Source organism: Notothenia rossii (genome assembly GCF_949606895.1).
Source record: "Notothenia rossii genome assembly, chromosome: 6".
NCBI lineage: Eukaryota > Metazoa > Chordata > Actinopteri > Perciformes > Nototheniidae > Notothenia > Notothenia rossii.
The window spans coordinates 87,258,298-87,281,318 of NC_136909.1; the positions used below are offsets into that span (position 1 = coordinate 87,258,298).

At 42.5% G+C, this 23,021-nt stretch overlaps 1 protein-coding gene across 1 annotated transcript in view; it reads right to left on the reverse strand.

Moving 5' to 3' along the window:
- Positions 1 to 23,021, reverse strand: part of kif20ba (kinesin family member 20Ba) — a 93,826-nt gene that overhangs the window by 43,987 nt on the left and 26,818 nt on the right. The window contains exons 15-24 of the mRNA XM_079689990.1: positions 19,533 to 19,657; positions 19,300 to 19,417; positions 17,591 to 17,911; positions 15,162 to 16,201; positions 12,698 to 12,836; positions 9,877 to 9,999; positions 8,702 to 8,753; positions 6,789 to 6,914; positions 6,424 to 6,557; positions 1,322 to 1,549 (exon numbers count right to left, since the gene is read on the reverse strand). Coding sequence (XP_079546116.1) covers positions 1,322 to 1,549; positions 6,424 to 6,557; positions 6,789 to 6,914; positions 8,702 to 8,753; positions 9,877 to 9,999; positions 12,698 to 12,836; positions 15,162 to 16,201; positions 17,591 to 17,911; positions 19,300 to 19,417; positions 19,533 to 19,657 — 2,406 coding nt within the window. The remainder of the gene's footprint in view (positions 1 to 1,321; positions 1,550 to 6,423; positions 6,558 to 6,788; positions 6,915 to 8,701; positions 8,754 to 9,876; positions 10,000 to 12,697; positions 12,837 to 15,161; positions 16,202 to 17,590; positions 17,912 to 19,299; positions 19,418 to 19,532; positions 19,658 to 23,021) is intronic.

A 23,021-nucleotide genomic window follows, 5' to 3' on the forward strand; every position in this document is an offset into this window, starting at 1 on the left:
TTTTTTTTATTTTGAATGTGTAAAACAATAATAAAAAAACAAAACAATAATTATAATGAAATGAAACATGAGAATTATGATACTGTACAAACTTAAGCAGTGTCAAATCGATAAGAAAAAATATGACTGACTCTAAATTATATATAAAAAATGATTTACTTAATTACACATCCGAAAAGGGGTGGGAAAAAGTTTTCACTTATTTAATCCCACCCTGTCTTCCAAAAACTAAATTATTAATATATATATATTTTATGTTTCTGTGTACTGTTGCTTTAAGACAGTGTCTCTCTACCATTGTCTTGGCGGGGCGCTGCGCGGTTTTGAACTACAGTATTGAATTTGACCAAAAACAACAATGAAGCGCCAGCAGAAGGATAGTCGAATGAGTTGGGTGAAAAAAAAGACGGGAGATGTGAGTTGGTTTATTCAGTAAATTAGCTCAGGATAATTGGATGTTCTGTCTACACCTGTTGATGTGAGGCTAATGCAGGATTTGCTAGCTTGATGCTACCAGCATTTAGCGGCAGTGACTCAACAAATTGCCTCTTAAAATGTATCGTCAGCAATGTGTGACAAGCAGACTGCTTGTTTAATGTTAGACTCACACCAATAGCTCAATATGATCATCACACGATTGCTTTCATATCAGAGATCAGATGAGGTGGAGCTGCCTCCAGCAATAGAGGATGAGGCAGAGAGAAGCAGCAGCAGCACAGGGCAGCAGCAGGTATGTTATATGCAGGTCAGGTGATTTAAATGTATCAATGAAAGGAAGAAGTGTAGGCTACTTGATAAGAAGGGAATACAGTTTGAATTAAAGTAATTAGTGTAACACTGTACTTTATTACTTTTTAATGTACAAATACTTTGTTACTGTACGATATCAATAACAATAATCCACAGCTCCTCTCTCTGCTCCAGAGGATTAAAATGTTTTGGGTGCCCCGAAAAAAAATGTCAGGGTACCCGAGCAGCACCCTGCCAAGGCAGTAAACCTAGGGGAAACACTGACTCGTTTGGGGCGATCGGTTGTTGGGACTGTGTAATCACATCGAAAAGTCTAGACCCCGAATATAAGACGACCCCTCTTTTTCAGATTTCTGTCTCGGAAAGAAAAACCCGTCTTATGCCCGGGTCAATACGGAAACCGTCATGAAAACAAGATGTTTTGAAGCTGCAGGTTGATTTTATCTCAGCTGTGCTTCAAGGTGATGTTTTTATTTATTCAAACAAGGACCATGCATACAAATACATTCATCTCAGAAAAGAGATGAATTATGCTAACTTTCCATCTGCAGTCCTGAGGCAGCTACTCAACAATCACTAAAAACATTGCATCACCTCTATCACACAAACAGTTGGTTAAAGTACAGTATCCTCGTGTTCCTACCAGCTGGCTCTGCTGTCGGGCGTGCCGCTCTCGGTCTTCAGCGAACTTCCTCATCTCCTGGTTCCTCTTGTCCTCCGCCTCTTTAGCCTGGCCAATCAGGAGCAGCTTCTCATCGAGCCACTTCCTGCGGTCGCTCTGATGTTTCTCCGCACACAGCTGGTAGAAAACAAAGAGGAGAATCTGTTTAACACCGGGGGGTCAAACTCAAGCATTTGGCTCTCGACCTCGTTTCATGTGGCCCTCGAGAGCTCGGAAAGAATATGACACGTTTATTACACGGTGACATTCCGCTTTACAGAACCATGTTGCCCATAAACTACATGTCCCACAATGCATCTCATTTTGTGACAACCGCACTGAAGAGACTTGCAATTATTTGTCCCTAGACTTCTGCTTTCAGACGCAGTTAATTATGAAGTTGTTCCAATGCAGAGGCAATAATGTAATATAATACTCTATTTTATATATATGTATATTTTAGGGCTGTCAGTCGATTAAAATAGTTAATTGCAAATTAATCGTACATTTTTTATCTGTTCTAAATGTACCTTAGAGGTATATTTATATATAAGTTTGTAAAACTTTTAACATATGAGTGGACAAATATGCTTTATGCAAATGTTTTTTTATTATCATTTGAACAATGACAAATATTCTCATGAATATTAAAAACAACAACCTCTGAACATTACAAATTCAATTCAACCTGGAACCTCTCTCATACAATCATAGACTGCATATGTAAAGCATACAATAATACTCTGTGTGTGTGTGTGTGTGTGTGTGTGTGTGTGTGTGTGTGTGTGTGTGTGTGTGTGTGTGTGTGTGTGTGTGTGTGTGTGTGTGTGTGTGTGTGTGTGTGTGTGTCCAATAGTCTTCTTAAATCCTCCTCTACTTTTGCTTTTTGGACTTCATACAAGTTGTGTATTTTCGACACAGTGGTGGCTCTGGAAGGCGATTCATAAGTGCAGTCGTTGGATGCGACCCGAATTATATCACTTAGCCCCTCCTCCTCCACAATGTTAATTGGCCTGCAAGCTGTCGCCACCCATTTAGCGATCTTTGTTGAAAGCTTGCTGCTCGTAGACGTGTCCAGGCGTCTGTCGGCATCAGCAGTGTGCTTGGATTGTAGATGGTATTTTAAAGTCGCGCTCTGAAACTACGGGGCGGGCGAAGACAAAAAATGCACATGCGTTAATCACGTTAAAATAATTAGAGCGTTAATTTGACAGATTTTTGGGGGCGCAAATTGGCTCTGACGGCGAGCATGAATCGGTTGATGCAAATTCCGCGGCGATTGAAGGGGCCGCTACAAATGCTCAAGTACAATTTTTTCAACTTGAGCGGCAAATTCGCGTGACGCAATCTCGCTGTAGCCAATCAGCGGTGAGGATCTCGGCCTGCCGTCACTGACGTTGAACCAGAAAACCATAACATCAGCCGTTAGCTGTTAGCACTCAAGAGCTCACAGCTCCTGATATCTGTTCAGAAACTAGCCAAAAGTTAAACAAGTACAAACCACAGACTGTCTGTGTCATGGAGAATACAGTCACTTGTTTATTTCTGTCTGTAGGCCGTTGTTGTGAGTGTGGACGGTCGGAGCAGATACTGCGTTAGCTTAGCCGATCTCCATTCAGAAAACACGCATTTTAAAAAGGTGTTTCGCCTGCCGTCTGTCTGCAGACTTGTCACAGCATTAATTCATGGTTTTTACTAACCGGCAGGGATGGGTATCGTTAGGATTTTATCGATACCGGTACCGGTACTGCTTATCGGTATTTTTCAATAATTTGGTGCTCAAAATTATAGACATGAATACAAGATGTGAAGATTGAACAGTCATTGTATTGTAATTTTCCTGCAGAAATAACTGTATAACTTATACATTAACAATATTAAGACACAAATAAATAAAATAACTTAAAGGGGCCTGGCTCGCCCTGTCATGCTTGTTGGGGTTTTCCCTCAGACAGAGGATGAGAAGAGGCATTTTTTTTTACATTTGTTAACATTTGTAAATCATTTACATCTTCATCGAGGCCAAATTATTATAGGTGTAGGAGCTCACATTAATACACTGTCAGTGTTAATAAACTAAAAAAAGACAAGGCGATGTGCCTGCAAGACTGCACTCAGGTAAACAAAAACATATTACCCGTGCGCAGCAGCTAACCTGCCTGCGAGCCTTCGCTCAGGTCACATTTACACACGGCGCGGCTGAAGCCCGCTAGCACTATTAGCACTAGCAGTATCGCTAGCACCGTTTTAGATTAAATGAGTGTCTCGATTACAAATGCTTCATTAAGTTGCTTGTGTCACCCCCTTTACAAGCAACTAATTGAGTAAATAGATTGCACCTTGCACTATCGCCACTACATGTTTTTAAAGTGCACCCAGACCTTCGATCGCTTCGCTCTGTCCCAAATTAAATGCGTACATTAGACCCTCCAGAAAAACGTGGGCAAAAATCCTTGATTATGCGATTAAACATGCGGGGTTTTATGTGATTTTATGCGCTGAAATTGCAGGAAGTTGCGAAATATGCGGAAAGTTGCGTAGATTTTTTTTAAAATATTGGGCTGTCTTATTTATTCTCTCTCACACACACAACCTGCCACTAACGTTAAACCCCTTTCCTATTCAACTAAACACATTCAATGTTTATTTATTGTAAAAGCAATGGGGCTATTTTAATCACACACACACACACACACACACACACACACACACACACACACACACACACACACACACACACACACACACTTCTCCGCCTCATTCTGTTTTCATTTACTCGTTCGTTATCTGCAGCTTCAATCTTGTAGGCTACTCACTTCGTTTCTTGTAGCCCTCTAAAGGGTTTTGGAGGTTGATGCCTCGGTGAACGGGAGTTGAATGGCTTTCTTGTCCGCAGCAGCAGGAAGCATTTTTGAATGTTTGAATGAATCAAAGTGGGTCGTCACCGTCGACTTTCTCTAAGACGTATGCTCCAACACACAGTTGCACGGGGTGCAGAATAGTTTTCCCCCACTGTCGTGAAAGACATCGGGGTACTGCTTTGCCCGGTCTTTAGCAGAAATGTTCGTCGGTAAATGAGATGGATCAGATCTTTTCATCTTGGTGTTTTCTCTCTCGTGTGAGTTCCACACGTTCACTCTACGGTGTTGTTTACCTTCTGTGATGCGCCAGCTGATGACGTCACCTCATCATCATCACTACTTCACGTCAAGACGAGTTAACTTTTTTTCCCCTCAACTTTGTGGAAAAATGCGCGGATTATGCGGCCTTTTTAAAATCTGCGCCATTTTACTGATTATGCGGTAAATTCTGCGATCGCAGAATCGCTTTTTTCTGGAGGGTCTAATATATAAAGAAATAGTCTTCCTAGTTGTTATTACAGTGTGAGAAAAAGTTTTTAGAGAGTACTTGTCCATGGAAAAGTGACTTTGGCAATATACTTGTCCTAATAAATCTTTCACTTTTCCAAAATGGACAAAAATTGGGGCCACTGCAATCTTCTTCTTCGCCATCGTATTTTACATTTTCCCACGGTTTTTACGACACCGCTAACTTAAGTGAGCGGTAAGATTTTACTGCATCACACATAGGGTTGGGTATCCTTTGGATTTTAACGATTCGGGTTCTGCTTTTCGATTCCGGTTATTTTCGGTTCTCGATTCGGGTTCTTTGAGAGGGTAAAAATAAGTCCCATGACAAACTGGGAAAAAAATATATTCATGAAAACATTAAGTCAAGTCTGTATTCCTATTTACAAATCACTTCATACCGTTTAATTTCTTAAGGTTATTGAAAACAATTATATAAAAATAATCTCTGCATTGTTTAGTAAGTTCTAAGCAGTGCAGTTTGAGAATGTACAATTGGCCCATTCTACTCTGGTGTTACACTGCAACCTGCCTGTGAGACAGAGTCCAACCACACATGTCCAACACATAGGCCTAATAATGATAATACATTATATGTATAGCCTATAGGCGTACGCTTTTCTACAACTCAAAGACGCTTGCACGCTTACACATGTCCTGCAACACACATGCTGCAGCTGCCCAGCTGCTCACTGTTTGTAAAAGTAAATAAATAGTATTTTCATTTCAATAACGTATTTTCTATACCCTGCTTCATAAAAAATACTGTCATCCCTGTGCCCCTCCGAGTCTGGGGGTCCGGGGATGTGAGTACAGCGCGAGGGCACAGACAGGGAGGCTGCTTCACTTCATAAGGAAATAATAACCTTCATTACGTGTTAGAGAAAGAACATAAGAAAGGTTGACAAAGATGAGGCTGTTAAACGGGCAGCGGATCCGCTGTGTGTAGAAAGAGAGAGAGAGAGAGAGAGAGAGAGAGAGAGAGAGAGAGAGACGCTGAGCAGCACCGTGCAGCGATCAGCTGATACGAGCATAGAGAGAGAGAGAGCTGCGGTCCGCGGGGCTCGGCCTCGCCTCCTGTCCTCACAACTCTTATCAATCCCGGGACCGGACAATTGTTATTTGTTCTCACTCGGAACCAAGTTTTGCTTCCCAACCCTGCCACTGTACTTCCCCCCCCCCCGCCCCCGTCTAAAAGCGGCGAGATGCATTTCCTTAGGAATCGACAAGCAGAACCGAAACTAACATTTCTAAACGAACAATGGCGGACACGTACAATTTGCGAATGAGTTCTGCCTTTTGTAAACTAAATTTATCAATAATTTGTCAATAAATGAGGGCGAAAAATGTCACTTGTCCGCCGGACAAGTCAATTGAAAGATCTACTAGTCCCATATTGTAAGTAACACGTCCCGGACGGTGGGACGTGTGCTTTTTCTCACACTGTATTAAAGACCTTCAGCACATAGAGTATAAGTGTGTGTGTTGTCTGGTTGCTTTGAAATGAGATATTTAAGTTTAAAGACATTTTTTTTACGAGGAACAGTGATTTAGAAATAGTGTCGAACCAAATTTGTGGACATTTGACAAAGATAAGTGTCAGATTGTTGATTTATCAAACTTTTCGAATGTGCCCTTCGTTACCTTGAAGCGTTCCTGTGACTGGGCCACTTCCTGCTTGGCCTGTTTGAGGCCATCCGATTGGCCGGTTGTTGGATCGTGTGTATCGTTTCCACGGCGATCCTGCTGCAACAACATCCCTCTCAACTTCTCCACCTCTGAAACCAGAGAAGAAGACACAGAAAATGTTGTTTTAATCAGGATCAGGATTTAGTAAAAACTCAAATGTAAAAAGACAGCTAGAGAACTATTTCAAATATCAAAATCACAAAGGTCACGGTGAACAGGTGAGTTGTTACTGAAGACTTGAAGATGTCCAGGGAAGCAGCATGTTTTGTGCGATAAGAGAATCAATCAATGCTCTATGTTTGTTTAGTTTGGCTCCTTACCGCTGGAGAGCTCCTGGATGACTTTGTGTTTCTCCTCCAGGGCGGTTTCCATATGAACCTGTGTCTCGTCCTGCTCCATCAGAGCCAGACGCATATCCTTCACCACACGCGGCGTGGCTTCAAGGTCTAGAAATAAACACAAACACACAAACAGATGTACAGGTTTAAACACAGACAGAATCACCCAACATAAACACCTTGCTCCATCACAGCAAACTACTAATTAGGGGTGGGCGATATTGAAAAATATAATATCACGATATTTTTCGAGCAGTATCACGATAGACGATATTTATCACAATATTTTTTTCATGTCGGTTATTATGGTTGTTTTTCAAGTTACTTAACAGAACAGCCGCCTACAAGGTAACAACAACTAAAATAAAAAGGAGTAACTGAACAAAATACCTTTTCAAGCTGGTTTTAATTCTGCAATGAATCCCTGAGTGAACAATTCAACAGGAACTTTGATATGGCTTCCTCAGTGTCCAAGTAGGTAGGCCTACACCCTACACAACACACGTTAACACTGCTTTCTTCTCCAAGTCAAGTTCACTCTCTTGCTAAATAAAATAAAATATTCAAGGCACAGTTTTTTCAGTATAAAAATGCACTTTCTGTTTTAGGTAGCACTAGCACTGATGTAACATCAATACACATGAAAAGGAGAGTAACACGTAACTAAGTTAAACATCAAACATCAATGAGGAAAAGTCAGTGCCAAACAATTCAAATGTAAACTTTAGATTTCAAGTGCAATCAAAGACTTTAACATAACTGAACATCTGTTTCAAAAGGGAAAAACAATATAAATACCTTATTGATAAAATGAAATATAAGCCGACAGAATCAACCAAGACAATAAATGAAGTGCAATACTGTCTTAATCCTGACTACAGCTTGGTTACTAACCGGTATCAGTGTGTAGTTACTTCGGCATCATTTTGAAACGTGTATTATAATTAAATCACGGTAAAATAGGTTAATTTTGTCGTAGTTGGTTTCCACCACAGTATTTACATGGATATAAGCCCCGCCCCCTCTCCAGCGCGTCCTGTTTGAGTGACAGGAGTAAACACAGCTGACAGCCGCGGTGAAACTCCAGCGGTTAGAGCGATGAGAATATTCGCATCGCGTCCGTTGTGAACGCAGCATAATGCAGTTCAGAAAACACTGTTCTGACGCTTTTAAAGCAACTTCGAGATTTTAACAGTGTCACACAGGCCATGGTGGCCGTAGGACGTACAATTATTTTCGGGGCTTCACATGGCCGCCGTGAAAATCCTACCCTGCACTATCACGATAGATATGATATCTCTGAAAAGGCATATCGTGGAGAACTAATATCGTCTCGACGATATAATGTAAAGCGTCTTTGGGTTCAAGAAAAGCGCTATAGAAATAAAATGTATTATTATTACTAAATATAAAGATACATCTCTTTCAACATAAAGGACGGATTGCTCACTCACACACAGTCACACACACAGTCACATGCAGTCACTCACACACAATCACACACACAGTCACACACAGTCACACACAGTCACACACAGTCACACACAGTCACACACACAGTCACACACAGTCACACACAGTCACACAGTGTCACACACACAGTCACACACACACAGTCACACACACAGTCACACAGTCACACACACACACAGTCACACACACAGTCACACATTTGAATTTTGCAAATTAGTTATCTAATATATCATATTCTATTTTATTTGTATTTACTTACAAATCTCAAAACATTCTCTTGCACTATTTTATGTGTTCTCTGTCTTATATGTTCATGTTGCTCTGTTGGAGGAGCCTGTGACTTCAGTTGTTCGTTGCCATATCTCCAATGTAGCTGCTGAGCACATGACGACAAAGCCTTGAAACAAACACACATTGTTTACCTGTGCAGGGTTTCTGCTGGAGCGAGGCAGTCTTGGAGTCAGATGATTGTTCCTAAAGGAGTGAAGGAAGGCGAAGGGGATCAATAGTAATAATAATAATGCATTATATTTACATATAAAGACATTTTACAGAGCATAACAACATAATTAAAACAACACACTTAAAATATATAAAACACAACATTAGTTACAGATTAAAAGCAGTTCTGAAGAGGTGAGTTTTGATTTGGGATTTGAACAACATCAATACGTCAGTAAGGAGATCACTACGCCAGTAAGGAGATCACTACGCCAGTAAGGAGATCACTACGCCAGTAAGGAGATCACTACGCCAGTAAGGAGATCACTACGCCAGTAAGGAGATCACTACGCCAGTAAGGAGATCACTACGCCAGTAAGGAGATCACTACATCAGTAAGGAGATCACTACGCCAGTAAGGAGATTAGGGCTGAACAATTAATCGATTTAAATCTTGTGTGTCAGTCCTCCACACCAATCAGAAGTGCTGTGCTCCACATGTACCAGCCATTGTTAACCAATCAGAAGTGGCCCATGATAGAAGGTGATAGACAGATTGATCCAAATGGCTTCCAATGGAGCTTTCCTAGATGGTTTGGTGAACCATCTGAGTCAGGTTAGTAATGCTCCATCACATGTTTCTATTACAGGGTGAATCTTAAACTGAAGCTTGACTTTAAAGCAACCCAACGGAAGTTTCATGTAAGTTTAGTTCTTTCACTCGTAGCTCGGGCTGCGGGGGTGCTAGAGACGGGAGCACGTTGATGCGACCTTCCTAGCCGGAGTTATGGCCGCATTTTACAATAAACTTCCGTTGGGTCGCTTAAAAACAAATATCGCAAATCAAATCGCAATATCTGTCAGAGAAATCGCTATTAGATTATTTCCCCAAATCGTGCAGCCCTAAAGGAGATCAACACGTCAGTAAGGAGATCAACACGTCAGTAAGGAGACCAACACGTCAGTAAGGAGATCAACACGTCAGTAAGGAGACCAACACGTCAGTAAGGAGATCAACACGTCAGTAAGGAGATCAACACGTCAGTAAGGAGATCAACACGACATCGGACTACATCCTGGCACTGAACAGGGAGTTTATTCTAAAACCCCTCAGAAATCTTGGTGTCTCTATCAGAAAAAGAGGGATGTTTGTTACCACTCTGAGTGCCTGGATGGTTCTGTCTCTGCTGGCGATGTCAGACTGAAGCTGCTTCTTGGATTTCTCCATGTCGGTCAGCTTCTGCTTCGAAAGCTTCTCCTCTTCTCTCATGGCCGAGATCTTTGGGAAGAAACAAGAGATTACACAACATCACACATTACATCACATGTCGCTTGTCTCAGGGACAAAACGACATGCTGACTGCAGTGGGGTTTGAACCTGTGACCCCCTGACCCGAACACCTACGCACTAGACCACTACGCCACACGCCTCCCGAGTCACACCTACAAGTCATTTTGGGCTCGTGTCCACAGAGCTGCTTCAGTGTCTTTTTTAAATGGTTTCCTTTATAAATCGCCTGCTTGCGATACAATAACAATTAAAAGATACGGACCAAATAAGGCAGCAGAACCACAAGAATAATAATTGTCCCGTAATAATAACACCAAACAAATATGGTCTATTCTTATGTAACAAGACATCATTAAATGTATTCTAAAGTTGCCCCCTTTCACACTTTGTAAATATATGTATAATGACTAATAAAGAGCCAACATACTGCTAACATCATGTTCAGACCAAAACTCATGAACAACAACTTCCTGACTGACAACCAATCAGCACTGATTAGACGGTTATTGAGGAAAACTCAACTAATGGCTTATTACTTGTAGAATATGGTCATGTAGAATAAGGCATTAGTGTTTTAGAATGACTAATAAAGAGCCAATAAACTGCTAATATGCATGTTAATGAACAACTAGTTGATGGTTCATTTGTGTATCTTAATATAAAGTGTTAGCAAAATGTTGAATTAGGGAGGAAAGGATTTAAAGAAATGTTGTGTACAAAACAAAAAGGAAAATATAAAGACCTCAACATCTCTTCAAAATGAGATTGTGTAAACTCAGAACCCCATCTCCTATGTAACTCTTCTATGACCGAGAGGCGCAGCGATGACGTGTTTCTGTAGTTCGACCCTGAAGGAAGCTGATGGTTCCCTCGACAGAAAAAGCAACAGGATCTCTCCAGAGGATTTTGGGAAATAGCTGGAACTAAGGTCAGTGGGAAACGAGCCTGTTTGATGAATGCACGTTTTGTTCAGCCGGATAATCTCCACATGTCTACTTTTATCATGTTCTAATCAGAAATCTAACGGCCAGAAGCAAAATGCTAACGTTATGCTCTAAAGCACATGTGTCAAACTCGAGGCCCGGGGGCCAAATCAGGCCCTTGGTGGATTTAATTTCGGCCCGCACGATAATTTCTAATTCCTATTAGATCTGGCCCGCCGGTATATTGCACGCACACCTTCACTCCATCCTGAGGGTCTCCTCAGCTCAGAGCCTGAGCCCAAACATTGATGACCTTGCACCCAAGATGAGATGCCAAGTATCTGAGCGAGCATCACAGAGCAGCACACTGAGTTTAATGGATGTTTCCTTCTGCACTTTCTCTCTCACGACAACAGGGCATGTTTGGTTTCTCTTTGAGGGAAATAGTTTTGTTGAAGCTGTTGTTGGCCTGTGGGAAAATGTAATCATAAGAAATGACTCTGGAGAAGCTGCAGATAGAGCCATAAGAAATGAATCAACTGATTATTTAATGTTTAATGTTGTTTTTATAGGCAATCATTTAAGCTTTGTTAGTTCCAGGTTTAATATGTGCAATAAGTTCATTTCAATAAGTTCTGCAATAAACATTGAACCAGTCCGGCCCTCCACTAGCACCCATTTTGTAATTTTGGCCCACTGTGCATTTGAGTTTGACCCCCCTGCTATAAAGGAACTACAGCCGAGTCCAGCAGCACGACTTCAACGTCACGCCAACTTCAGATCCATATTCAAACATACAGATTCTAGATGGTACGAGTTGAAGCGTTTGTTTGAACAGTCTGCAGGAGGCAGGGACTTGCTTTCAAGCAGAACAGAAACTAACTTAGAGGAGTGTTTACGTGTTCGGCGTAATGACGTACAACGGCCTCCACGACTTCTCTAGTCCTATTCAGCCACTTGGTAAAACAGGGTGTATGCAGGAATCCTGAAGTCAGATGGAAGACCTTTTAAGACCTTTTTTAAGACCCTTTCCATACATTTCCAGACCTCATCTCCACTTTGAGTTCCAACCGGTTACCTTGGCGACACACTTCACCTCACATTGACTATATACAGTATTGATTGTCCTTCCTCCTTATCTTCCAACCATTTGGACGCAGACTTGCATTTCCCCATAACGATGTTGCTTAGCAACCGGCGTAAACGGAGCTTCGTGCTATTAAGCAGTGAGCGTGCGATGTCCTGTTCAGATGACGTCAAACCCAACGGGATGCCATCAATAAACTACACAGAATCACACTACACACCTACGCAATGATTACATTCAGGCAGACTGTAGAATACAACCTCTTTGGACAAGTTATATACTTATTGAAGACAAGATACAAAATGTAACACATTGGAAAAGTATGTTTAATACTTTTTAATAGCCTTCATTTCGCTAAATTGATTTATCAACTTTTAATACTTTTTAAGACCCCGCGGACCCCCTGTATCAACCATAGTTTCTCAGACACGTCAACTCTTCAGAAATCACCAGCGGGGTCACTGCTGATGTATTTAATGTGTAGAACAAAACGTGATCCGTCTCTTCAACATGTCTCAACCACAGACCTTAGTTCAGATATTTTCCCAAAACTAGTTAAAAAAACCATCGACTCTGAGACGAGGGAACCGGGAGAGGTGAAATGCTGACTCGCTTCCAGGTTTCAGGACTAGTTCCTGCACCTCTCTATGGAGCAAAGGGTATAGACGTTGTGTACCTCCTTCTGGACCTGCTGGATCTGCTTCTTGTAGTCGGCCAGTTTCTCTTTGAGGTCTGACGAGTCATCCTCTTTCCTCTGAAGGTCGACGCTCAGACTCTTCACTTTGTCCGAGTCCTGCTTGGTGCTTTCTTTTAGTCTGGGAGGAAGACAGGAGAGATAACGATGAGCTGCACACCATTCGTCAAAAACAGACAGGAGGGAGCACTGTGACCTCCTGAGCAACAACAGCTTCTTCACACTCTCTTTAAGACAGCGGTTAAATAAATAAGGCGCTCCCTCGACACAGAGGGACTTCAACGGCAGCGTAAAAGGAAGAAAATGGATTTTACAATGACAGTTTGATACAGGAGCGAAAGACAAGGTGATATTATCTTTATCTCCAGAGAGTAGGATAATACACTTCAAGATAACAGGACAACACACTGAAGAATGCTCTCTGATCTGATTCAATCCAATATAATGATATATTACATTGTAGGTTTTAGTTAGCATCCTAGAGAGTTAGCCATCCCACAACACTTGCTAATGGAGGACTAGAAGTACACCATATTTTTATCAAATGTGTTTTCAATTGAATTAGAGTTGAAAAGGGGAATTTCAATTAATGTTCAACAGAGATCCTTCTTCGAGCATTGTGACTGGGAGAGCAACAAATCCATATAAAATACGAAACCCTAAAATAGGGGGAAACTGCCGTTAAATATAAAATAGCCGACTTCCTGTTGGGTTTACGGTCTTGCTTCGATATACTGTCTGTCGTTCCCATGCGTTACATTTTCCCACCAAATGACATACATGAAGGACATTTGCTAAAGTAGAGGTAGGTGGCGCTGTTGCCCTAATGCCATCTTTTGAGTGAACGTTTATGAATAAATCCGGAGCAGAGTTTGAGAAATCCCTTTCTGACAGCTAGTTGTGGTCCAAAGCTTAGACACAGTTGTAAAGAACATGTATTTCATGACAGTCTTGACTTATCAATAATTTCTGCAACTCTTATTTTTCTGTGATAGAGTGATTGGAACAAGATCCATACTGAGCTTCTTTGACTTTTCCATTGTAGTGATGTGGCTGAGTCTAATGCGTTCACACCGCGGTACGTTTCCCACTTTAATTCATCAGAACTCTTTAGTTCTCATGAACTAAGTACAGATCGCGTTCACACCGGAATAAGTCCCTGAGGGAGGATTAGGCAAATGAAGCCGCTGACGTCACTTCTTCTTCTGCTGCTGCTGCTGCTTTGGGTTTACTGGCAGGCCGCAAACAACTTCACGGCGTATACTGCCACCCGGAGTCCCCGGCCGGAAGTCCCCGGAGTTGGGGAAGGCTTCAGTAGAAGCTGCTGGGACTCCCAGCAGCTTCTACTGAAGCCTTCTGAGTAAAGTGCCACAACGCCGACACCTCCTCATCTCCACCGCTCCCATGTTTTCTTTTGTGCTGCCATAAGTTAGTGTCTCTGCGTTTGTGCGCTGGTCTAATGCTAATGCTAATCATGCTAATGGAAGGATAATAAAATGGCGGTTTCACAAAACATTTTGGGAGTTTTGCGGGGCGTGGTTTGCAATCCTCCCAGCCAATCAGACACAGGAACCTTTTTCTCCCACGGAAGTCTCTGCTCTCTAGCAGGGGGTAAAAAGGTTCTCATGAACTCATTTTAGTTCCGGATTTTTTTGGTGTGAACGGAACATTTCGGAACTACATCGGAACTAAAGTGGGAAAAGTACTACGGTGTGAACGCGCCTAATCCTATGAGCCCTATTTAAAAGAGTTACCAGTTATAGTCAATTATAATAACTCACAAGAAGTTAAGAGGCCATGTCACAAAGTTAGATTGACTAAAGTTTCTACATCACCAAAATGTATCATTCATGTTGCTGTATGTGCATTTTTGACCCGGCAGATTTGATCACATTTTCATTAGACCCAATATAAATGTATAAAAGAACCAAACTTCATGATTTTTGTTTTGTGACAAAGTAGTATGTGCTCCAATCCCTCGATCACAGAAAAATTGAGTTGTAGAAATGATTGACAAGTCATGAAATACAGGTTCTTTATGCAAACTCTCGACCGCAACTGTATATAAGCTGAGCTATTTTAAAAGGTCCCCCACATGTCTCTGAAGTGTCCCATCAAATCCCATCAGAAAAGAATAGAGGAGGTCTTGTTCCTGAAACTTTCCAAAGCTCTTAGCAGAGAGGGGGGGGGGGGGGGGGGGGAGAGACACATGGTTATGTATAAAAGACATGAAAAAGTGGATTTTGCCTAATAGGTGACCTTTAACATCTAACATTTCGCTGTACTTCCTGCTTCAACTAAACTAAAATGACATTTTGGATTGTTTATTTTCTAGTCTTTTAAATGATCCAATGCCTTGTCTTTTCATTCTGCTGCAACGCAACATTTCCCAAATTGGGATCAATCAATAAAGTACTTATTATCTTATCTTCTAATAAGGGGTTACCTGTTGATTTCCTCGCCTCTCTTCTCCAGCTCCTCGTCTTTCTGAGCGATGGCTTCTTGAGCGACGGCCATCATTTCCCTGCGTCTCTCCGCCTCTCTCCGCCTGTTCTCCTGCAGCGTGTGGATCTCTTCCTCCTTCAGGGAGGCCATCGTTGCCTCTTTGTCTTGCAGCTGCTTCTCCATCTCTGCCTCTCTCTCTGCGGACCCTTTAGCCACCGCTGCTAGCTTCTCCTCCAGCAGCTGAGATTCAGTCCTGCTCTCCTCCGTGTCTGAAAGCTTAGCCTTCAGGGATGTGATCTCACTTTGCAGATCAGAGTTCAGCCTCTTCAGATCTTCAGCAGCAGCGGAGGAGACGGAGAGGTTTGATTCTGTTAGCTTAGCTTCTTCGAGCTGCTCTTTAAGCGACTCCGTGCTTTGCTCCCGCTCACTGAGCTTCAGCTTGAGGTTGTTGACAGTCTCGCTGAAGGTTGTTTCCTGCACACTCAGTTTGTGTTTGAACTCATCCAGATGCGTTTGGGATTCCACTTCCTGCTCTCGCAGCTTCTCATTGAGCTCCTTTGACGCCAGGATGTGTTCTCTCAGCTGCTTCACCTCTTCAGCATCGTGTGCTTCCTCCGGCTGCAACATCTCCCCCAGCTCCTGAAGCTGCTTCTTAAGATCTTCAATCTGTTGTTTTAAACCTGCTTCTTGTTGATTTTGCTGCCGTTGTTGTTGTTGTTGTTGTTGTTGTTGTTGTTGTTGTTGTTGTTCTTTTGCTTGTCCGAGATCTTCCTCCAGCTTCAGCATTTCTCTCTCATTGTTCTCCTTTTCCTCGGCCAGGTTCTTCCTGAGCTCGGACACTTCTTCTCTCAGTTGATCATCAGACGTGGCTGAAGTCTGCACTTCCTGTTTCAGGCTTTGCACTTCCTGTTTCAGGCTTTGCACTTCCTGTTTCAGGCTTTGCACTTCCTGTGTCAGGGTTAGAACCTGGGAGGTTTTCTGCTGCAAGTCCTTGCGGTTTTGTTCCAGTTGTTCAGTTGTTCTCACCGTCACACTGGTCACCTGTGGTCATTTACAAAGATATCACTCTGTTTAGTCATGTATCAAAGAGACTACCGTAATTTTCGGACTATAAGCCGCGCCTTTTTTCCCATTTTTCGACCCTGCGGCTTATATAACGGTGCGGCTAATCTATGGATTGTTACAGCTAACGGCCACTAGGGGACCTCCTAAATCTATGGATTTTACAGGTTACAGTCCACCACCTTTAACTCTATGGGCTCTATGGCCGGTCCGCGCCCCCCACCTTTAAGCGGCGGGCTCCAGCAGGAAAAGCTGGAGGCCGGAAAAGAGTGAGACAGGTAGCGCGTAAAAGTAAAAGTGGAACCGAGAGTGGTACGAGAGACAGAACGAGAGCAAGACAGACAGACATTACGAGAGCGAGACAGTTTGTCCCCGTACCACTGGTTGAAAACCACTGCTGTAGATCACTGCCGGTACGTGCGCTGGGAGCGCACCGTTTAAGTTTGAAAGTTGAAAAGTGTGTGTGTCTGAAACGCTATGTGATACAGTACAGTTTACACAGCACATGTTCTGTAGCTACTATTGCACTAAATGCTAACACTTGAATACGTTATGCAAATATGCAACTTGTTTGTTGAAATGTTAATAAATGGGAGCTTCCTCAAACAGCCATCTCTTTCCCCACAATCCCCTCTGTGCACGAACCCTTACATATGGTAATGAAACATTAAAACACCTGCGGCTTATAGTCCAGTGCGGCTTATATATGTACACATCATTCCATTTAGCTGCTGGGCTTAGATTCAGGTGCTCCTTATAGTCCGAAAATTACGGTATTTAATTAAACAAACTCTCAACAACGGCCTACAGACATAAATGAACCAGCGACTGTATTCTCCATGACACAGACAGTCTGTGGTTTGGACTTGTTTAACTTCTGTCTAGTCTCTGAACAGATATGAGGAGCTGTGAGCTCTGAGTGCTAACAGCTAACGGCTGATGTTGGTTTTGTGGTTCGCATTGAAGAAGACGTCACGGCTCCGCCTACACTGTGTTACCATAGTTACTGCCCAGCTACTAAACTGTAATGGAAACGCAGCATAAAGTGAGCCTGGCCTAACGAGGCCTAACGAGGCCTAGCCACACCGAGCGAGGCCGTGTAGTGGAAATGCGCCATATGTGAGAAATTGAGCCGTAACAGGTTGATTTCCAGGTTAAACTTGAAAAAGATCACACTCTGTAGCCCACCTGCTGCTGGCTGGCTTTCGTAATTGTTTTACTTTGTTCATTAAACATCTTAAACTTTAGTACAGACAAAGTAATACGCCTAGTCTAAGCCTCTCTAGCCTCATCCTTTAGTATGAATTCGAGCCGCAAAAGGTTGAATTACAGATTAAAACTTCTCAAAGATCAAACTGTTCGACCCACCTGCTGCTCGCTGGTTTCCAGTCTAGACGTCTTCTCTCTGACTTCCTGTTGGAGTGTTTCTCTTTCCTCCATTAGTCGTCTCACCTCCTTCCTCTCCTCCTCCAGGCGAATCACAGCCTCCTGTCTAACTCTTCTTTCTCTACAGAGAGAAGCAACGACCTCCATCCTTTGTTGACTCTCTTCTGAGAGCTCTGCCACAGCCTTTTCCTTCGCTGTCCTCTCAGATTCTAGGAGTTTCTCGTTGACTGCTTTCTCCTTCTGCAAAGACGCCAGAAACTCCTCTTTTCCTCTCTTCTCCTCCTCACAGGCAGCCAACACCTCCTTGGTGAGAGGAGAATTCAATCATTAGTATATTAATGTTTTAACAGCTTTAAAGAGTCCTCTCCTGCTGATGTTCAGGTGTATATCAGTAAGTAGTGTCTCTACTTTAAAGAGTCCTCTCCTGCTGATGTTCAGGTGTATATCAGTATGTAGTGTCTCTACTTTAAAGAGTCCTCTCCTGCTGATGTTCAGGTGTATATCAGTAAGTAGTGTCTCTACTTTAAAGAGTCCTCTCCTGCTGATGTTCAGGTGTATATCAGTATGTAGTGTCTCTACTTTAAAGAGTCCTCTCCTGCTGATGTTCAGGTGTATATCAGTATGTCTCTACTTTAAAGAGTCCTTTCCTGCTGATGTTCAGGTGTATATTAGTATGTAGTGTCTCTACTTTAAAGAGTCCTCTCCTGCTGATGTTCAGGTGTATATTAGTATGTAGTGTCTCTACTTTAAAGAGTCCTCTCCTGCTGATGTTCAGGTGTATATCAGTATGTCTCTACTTTAAAGAGTCCTTTCCTGCTGATGTTCAGGTGTATATCAGTATGTAGTGTCTCTACTTTAAAGAGTCCTCTCCTGCTGATGTTCAGGTGTATATCAGTATGTAGTGTCTCTACTTTAAAGAGTCCTCTCCTGCTGATGTTCAGGTGTATATCAGTATGTAGAGTCTCTACTTTAAAGAGTCCTCTCCTGCTGATGTTCAGGTGTGTATCAGTATGTAGTGTCTCTACTTTAAAGAGTCCTCTCCTGCTGATGTTCAGGTGTATATCAGTATGTAGTGTCTCTACTTTAAAGAGTCCTCTCCTGCTGATGTTCAGGTGTATATCAGTATGTAGTGCCTCTACTTTAAAGAGTTCTCTCCTGTTGATGTTCAGGTGTATATCAGTATGTAGTGTCTCTACTTTTAAAGAGTCCTCTCCTGCTGATGTTCAGGTGTATATCAGTATGTAGTGTCTCTACTTTAAAGAGTCCTCTCCTGCTGATGTTCAGGTGTATATCAGTGTTTAGTGTCTCTACTTTAAAGAGTCCTCTCCTGCTGATGTTCAGGTGTATATCAGTATGTAGTGTCTCTACTTTAAAGAGTCCTCTCCTGCTGATGTTCAGGTGTATTTCAGTATGTAGTGTCTCTACTTTAAAGAGTCCTCTCCTGCTGATGTTCAGGTGTATATCAGTATGTAGTGTCTCTACTTTAAAGAGTCCTCTCCTGCTGATGTTCAGGTGTATATCAGTATGTCTCTACTTTAAAGAGTCCTTTCCTGCTGATGTTCAGGTGTATATTAGTATGTAGTGTCTCTACTTTAAAGAGTCCTCTCCTGCTGATGTTCAGGTGTATATTAGTATGTAGTGTCTCTACTTTAAAGAGTCCTCTCCTGTTGATGTCCAGGTGTTTGTGTTACCATTGCTTCTTGCTTCTCGGGTTCAGCGTCGGCCATATTGTCGATGAGATTCTTGTAGATCTTCATCCTAGTTTCTGCTCTCAAGTCCAGGATCTCTTTTTCCCTCGACAGGCGCTCCCTGACACACACGTATTAATGTATTACCAACCACACACACATTAATAAATACACACACACACACACACACACACACACACACACACACACACACACACACACACACACTCTCTCACTTGTAATCCTCCTGCATGTCGGAGTAGAGCTTGGTGAATTCTTTGTTCATTTCCTCTCTGACCCGAGTCTCCATCAGAAGGCTCTCCGCTCTTTCCTCCTGCAGCTGGACCTGCAGCTGCTTCACCTGAGCAGCAAGACACAAGGACGGTGTTCAGGTAAAGCAGGGGTGTCAAACCCAAGGCTCGTGAACATTCATTTATAAAGTTTAATATCAGAAAATCCACATTAGTCTCGGGGGGTTTAAAGGGTGTAAAAAGGACACCGTCTGTCTTTAGAGCAGGGGTGTCAAACTCAAGACTTCATTTCACGTCACCGGCAAGAGCTCTGAAAGAATTGAATACGTTTATTATACGATTGATTGCAGCTTTACAGAAGCACGCTGCCCATGACCTACACGACCAGTCAAAATCCAAGGATTTTAAACGGAGCAGAAATACATGCGGATACTTGCGTACCATGCTGTGAATGGATCTGGCCCTTCCTACATCCAGGACATGGTTAAACCGTACACCCCAGCACGTGCACTCCGCTCTGCATCAGCCAAACAGCTCGCTGCACCCGCACTGCGAGGGGGACCCAAGTTCACATCAGCAGAAACACGTGGGTTTGATATCCTGGCTCCAAAATGGTGGAATGAGCTCCCCATTGAAATCAGGACAGCAGAAAGCTTACACATCTTCTTCAGACTGAACACTCATCTCTTTAGACTCCACTTCCAGAGATAGAATTACTAACAAAGCACTTATATACTAATAAAGGACTGGCTTATCTAAAGCCAGTTGAGTAGCACTTGAAATGTTTGGCTCTATGAAACCTGATGTACTTATATGATTCTGTTTTCTTCAAGTTTGTATTTTGTTGGTCGAACGTACTTATTGTAAGTCTCTCTGGATAAAAGCCTCAGCTAAATGAAATGTAATGTAAAATAGAACTAGTCTCCCAGTTCAAGTATCTTGGAGTCATACTGGACTCGAACTTGACTTTTTAGAAACATATCAAGAAAGTATCAAATACCATTAAATTGAACTTGCAACATGTTAAACAAATGAGACCTTTCTTAACCGTCAATGCTGCAAAGTCAAACCTCCCCTGTATGATTCTATCCCACATTGAATACTGTTTGACAAACTGGTCGTTTGCTTGTGCCACAAACCTGAAACCCATAGAACAGCTGTTCAAGAGAGCTATCCAGGTGTTTGACAGAAAGCCACAGTCATACCACCTCTGCACCATCCTGGAGAAACACCATTTCTTTGAGTTTTAACAATTGTAAGTCTTTTAAAAGTATGTGTTATTCTTATAAATGTTTACATGGACTTCCCCACAATGCATCTCATTTTTTGACATGAAGACACTTGCAATTATTTGCTAATACCCTGTCGGATAGTAATCCAGTGCAGAGGCAATTATGTAATATATTACATTATATTATTGAGGAATTTGATTTGGTGTATATATATATATATAAAAAGTAAAGCAAAAATTAAAAAGACACATAAACGATGATAACGTTAAAAAGAATACAAAAGATAAAGTAAAATATAGCAGTATCTACATGGAAATAGAATTGGAATAAAATATGTGCAGTAATGCAAAATAAAAACAAGATATTGTGTGCATTTCTGTAATGCCAAAATGTAGTCAAACTCGAGGCCCGGGGGCCAAATCAGGCCCGTGGTGGATTTAATTTCGGCCCGCAGGATAGTTTCTAATTCCTATTAGATCTGGCCCTCCGGTATATTGCACACACACCTTCACTCCATCCTGAGGGTCTCCTCGGCTCAGAGCCTGAGCCCAAACATTGATGACCTTGCACCCAAGATGAGATGCCAAGTATCTGAGCTAGCATCACAGAGCAGCACACTGAGTTTAATGGATGTTTCCTTCTGCACTTTCTCTCTCACGACAACAGGGCATGTTTGGTTTCTCTTTGAGGGAAATAGTTTTGTTGAAGCTGTTGTTGGCCTGTGGGAAAATGTAATCATAAGAAATGACTCTGGAAAAGCTGCAGATAGAGCCATAAGAAATGAATGAACTGATTCTTAAAGGTCCCATGTCATGCTTTTCAGGTTATTACCCGTCCCCTTGTGTGATATGAAGGTTTTTATGCATGTAAACGGTCTGCAGAGTCAAACCCCTCAAAGTACACCCTGTAGCGAGTAAAACTCTAACACAGAAAAGACCTCCCCAAAACGCCTCGTTGGAGATACGTCACTGTCCATTGATTCTTCCAGGTACCGCATGATGTCATGCGTTACCTGGAACCAAATGGACCAATCCGTGGAGCCGTTACGTTACGTCACGTCTGCGGAGCCGTTACGTTAAACCCCCGCTGATTGGTCCAAATTGACCAATCCACGGACTTCCTCACACACACACTCAGTGCAGGCAGCTCTGCTGATCTCTCCTCCCTGGCTGCAGGCTGATAACAGACAGTTGGGATCGCGGCGAAATTCTCTCTGCAGACCCATTCTCTCTGCAGACCCATTCTCTCTGCAGACCCATTCTCTCTGCAGACCCATTCTCTCTGCAGACCCATTCTCTCTGCAGACCCATTCTCTCTGCTGAACCATTCTCTCTGCAGACCCATTCTCTCTGCAGACCCATTCTCTCTGCAGACCCATTCTCTCCTCAGACCCATTCTCTCTGCAGACCCATTCTCTCTACAGACCCATTCTCTCTGCAGACCCATTCTCTCTGCAGACCCATTCTCTCTGCAGACCCATTCTCTCTGCTGAACCATTCTCTCTGCAGACCCATTCTCTCTGCAGACCCATTCTCTCCTCAGACCCATTCTCTCTGCAGACCCATTCTCTCTGCAGACCCATTCTCTCTGCAGACCCATTCTCACAGCGTTTATCAACCTTTTTCTTACTCAATATCAAGCCACACTTATTGTTTTTACTTTGGCTGTGACTTTGTGTGTGCTCGGGGTGAGTTTGGTTGTGTTTCACCATGTGTCGCTAAACAAGGAAACCACACCTCCACGGAGCTCAGCGCGATTCACAACGTCCCGACCAATCAGAGCACAGTACTCACAGGGAGGGTGGGGGCTGGAGCTATTGGAGCTACAACGAGCCGTTAAATGCAGAGAGTGAAATTCAGTGAATACACGTAGTTTACAGAGATGCTGTTTGAGAAACCAATGTGAGTTTGGAAAATTGCACAATATAAATCTATTCTAGTAGACCTCAACAATGGAATTATGATCAGTGGAAATGGCCGTGACATGGGACCTTTAATGCTTAATGTTGTTTTTATAGGCAATAATTTAAGCTTTGTTAGTTCCAGGTTTAATATGTGCAATAAGTTCATTTTAATAAGTTTTGCATTAAACATTGAACCAGTCCGGCCCTCCACTAGTACCCATTTTTTCATAATTGGCCCACTGTGTATTTGAGTTTGACCCCCCTGCTGTAATGCATCGGGTCTATGATGCGCTTTGAGCACCAAGGAAAGCGCTATATAAATCACATGTATGATGATGA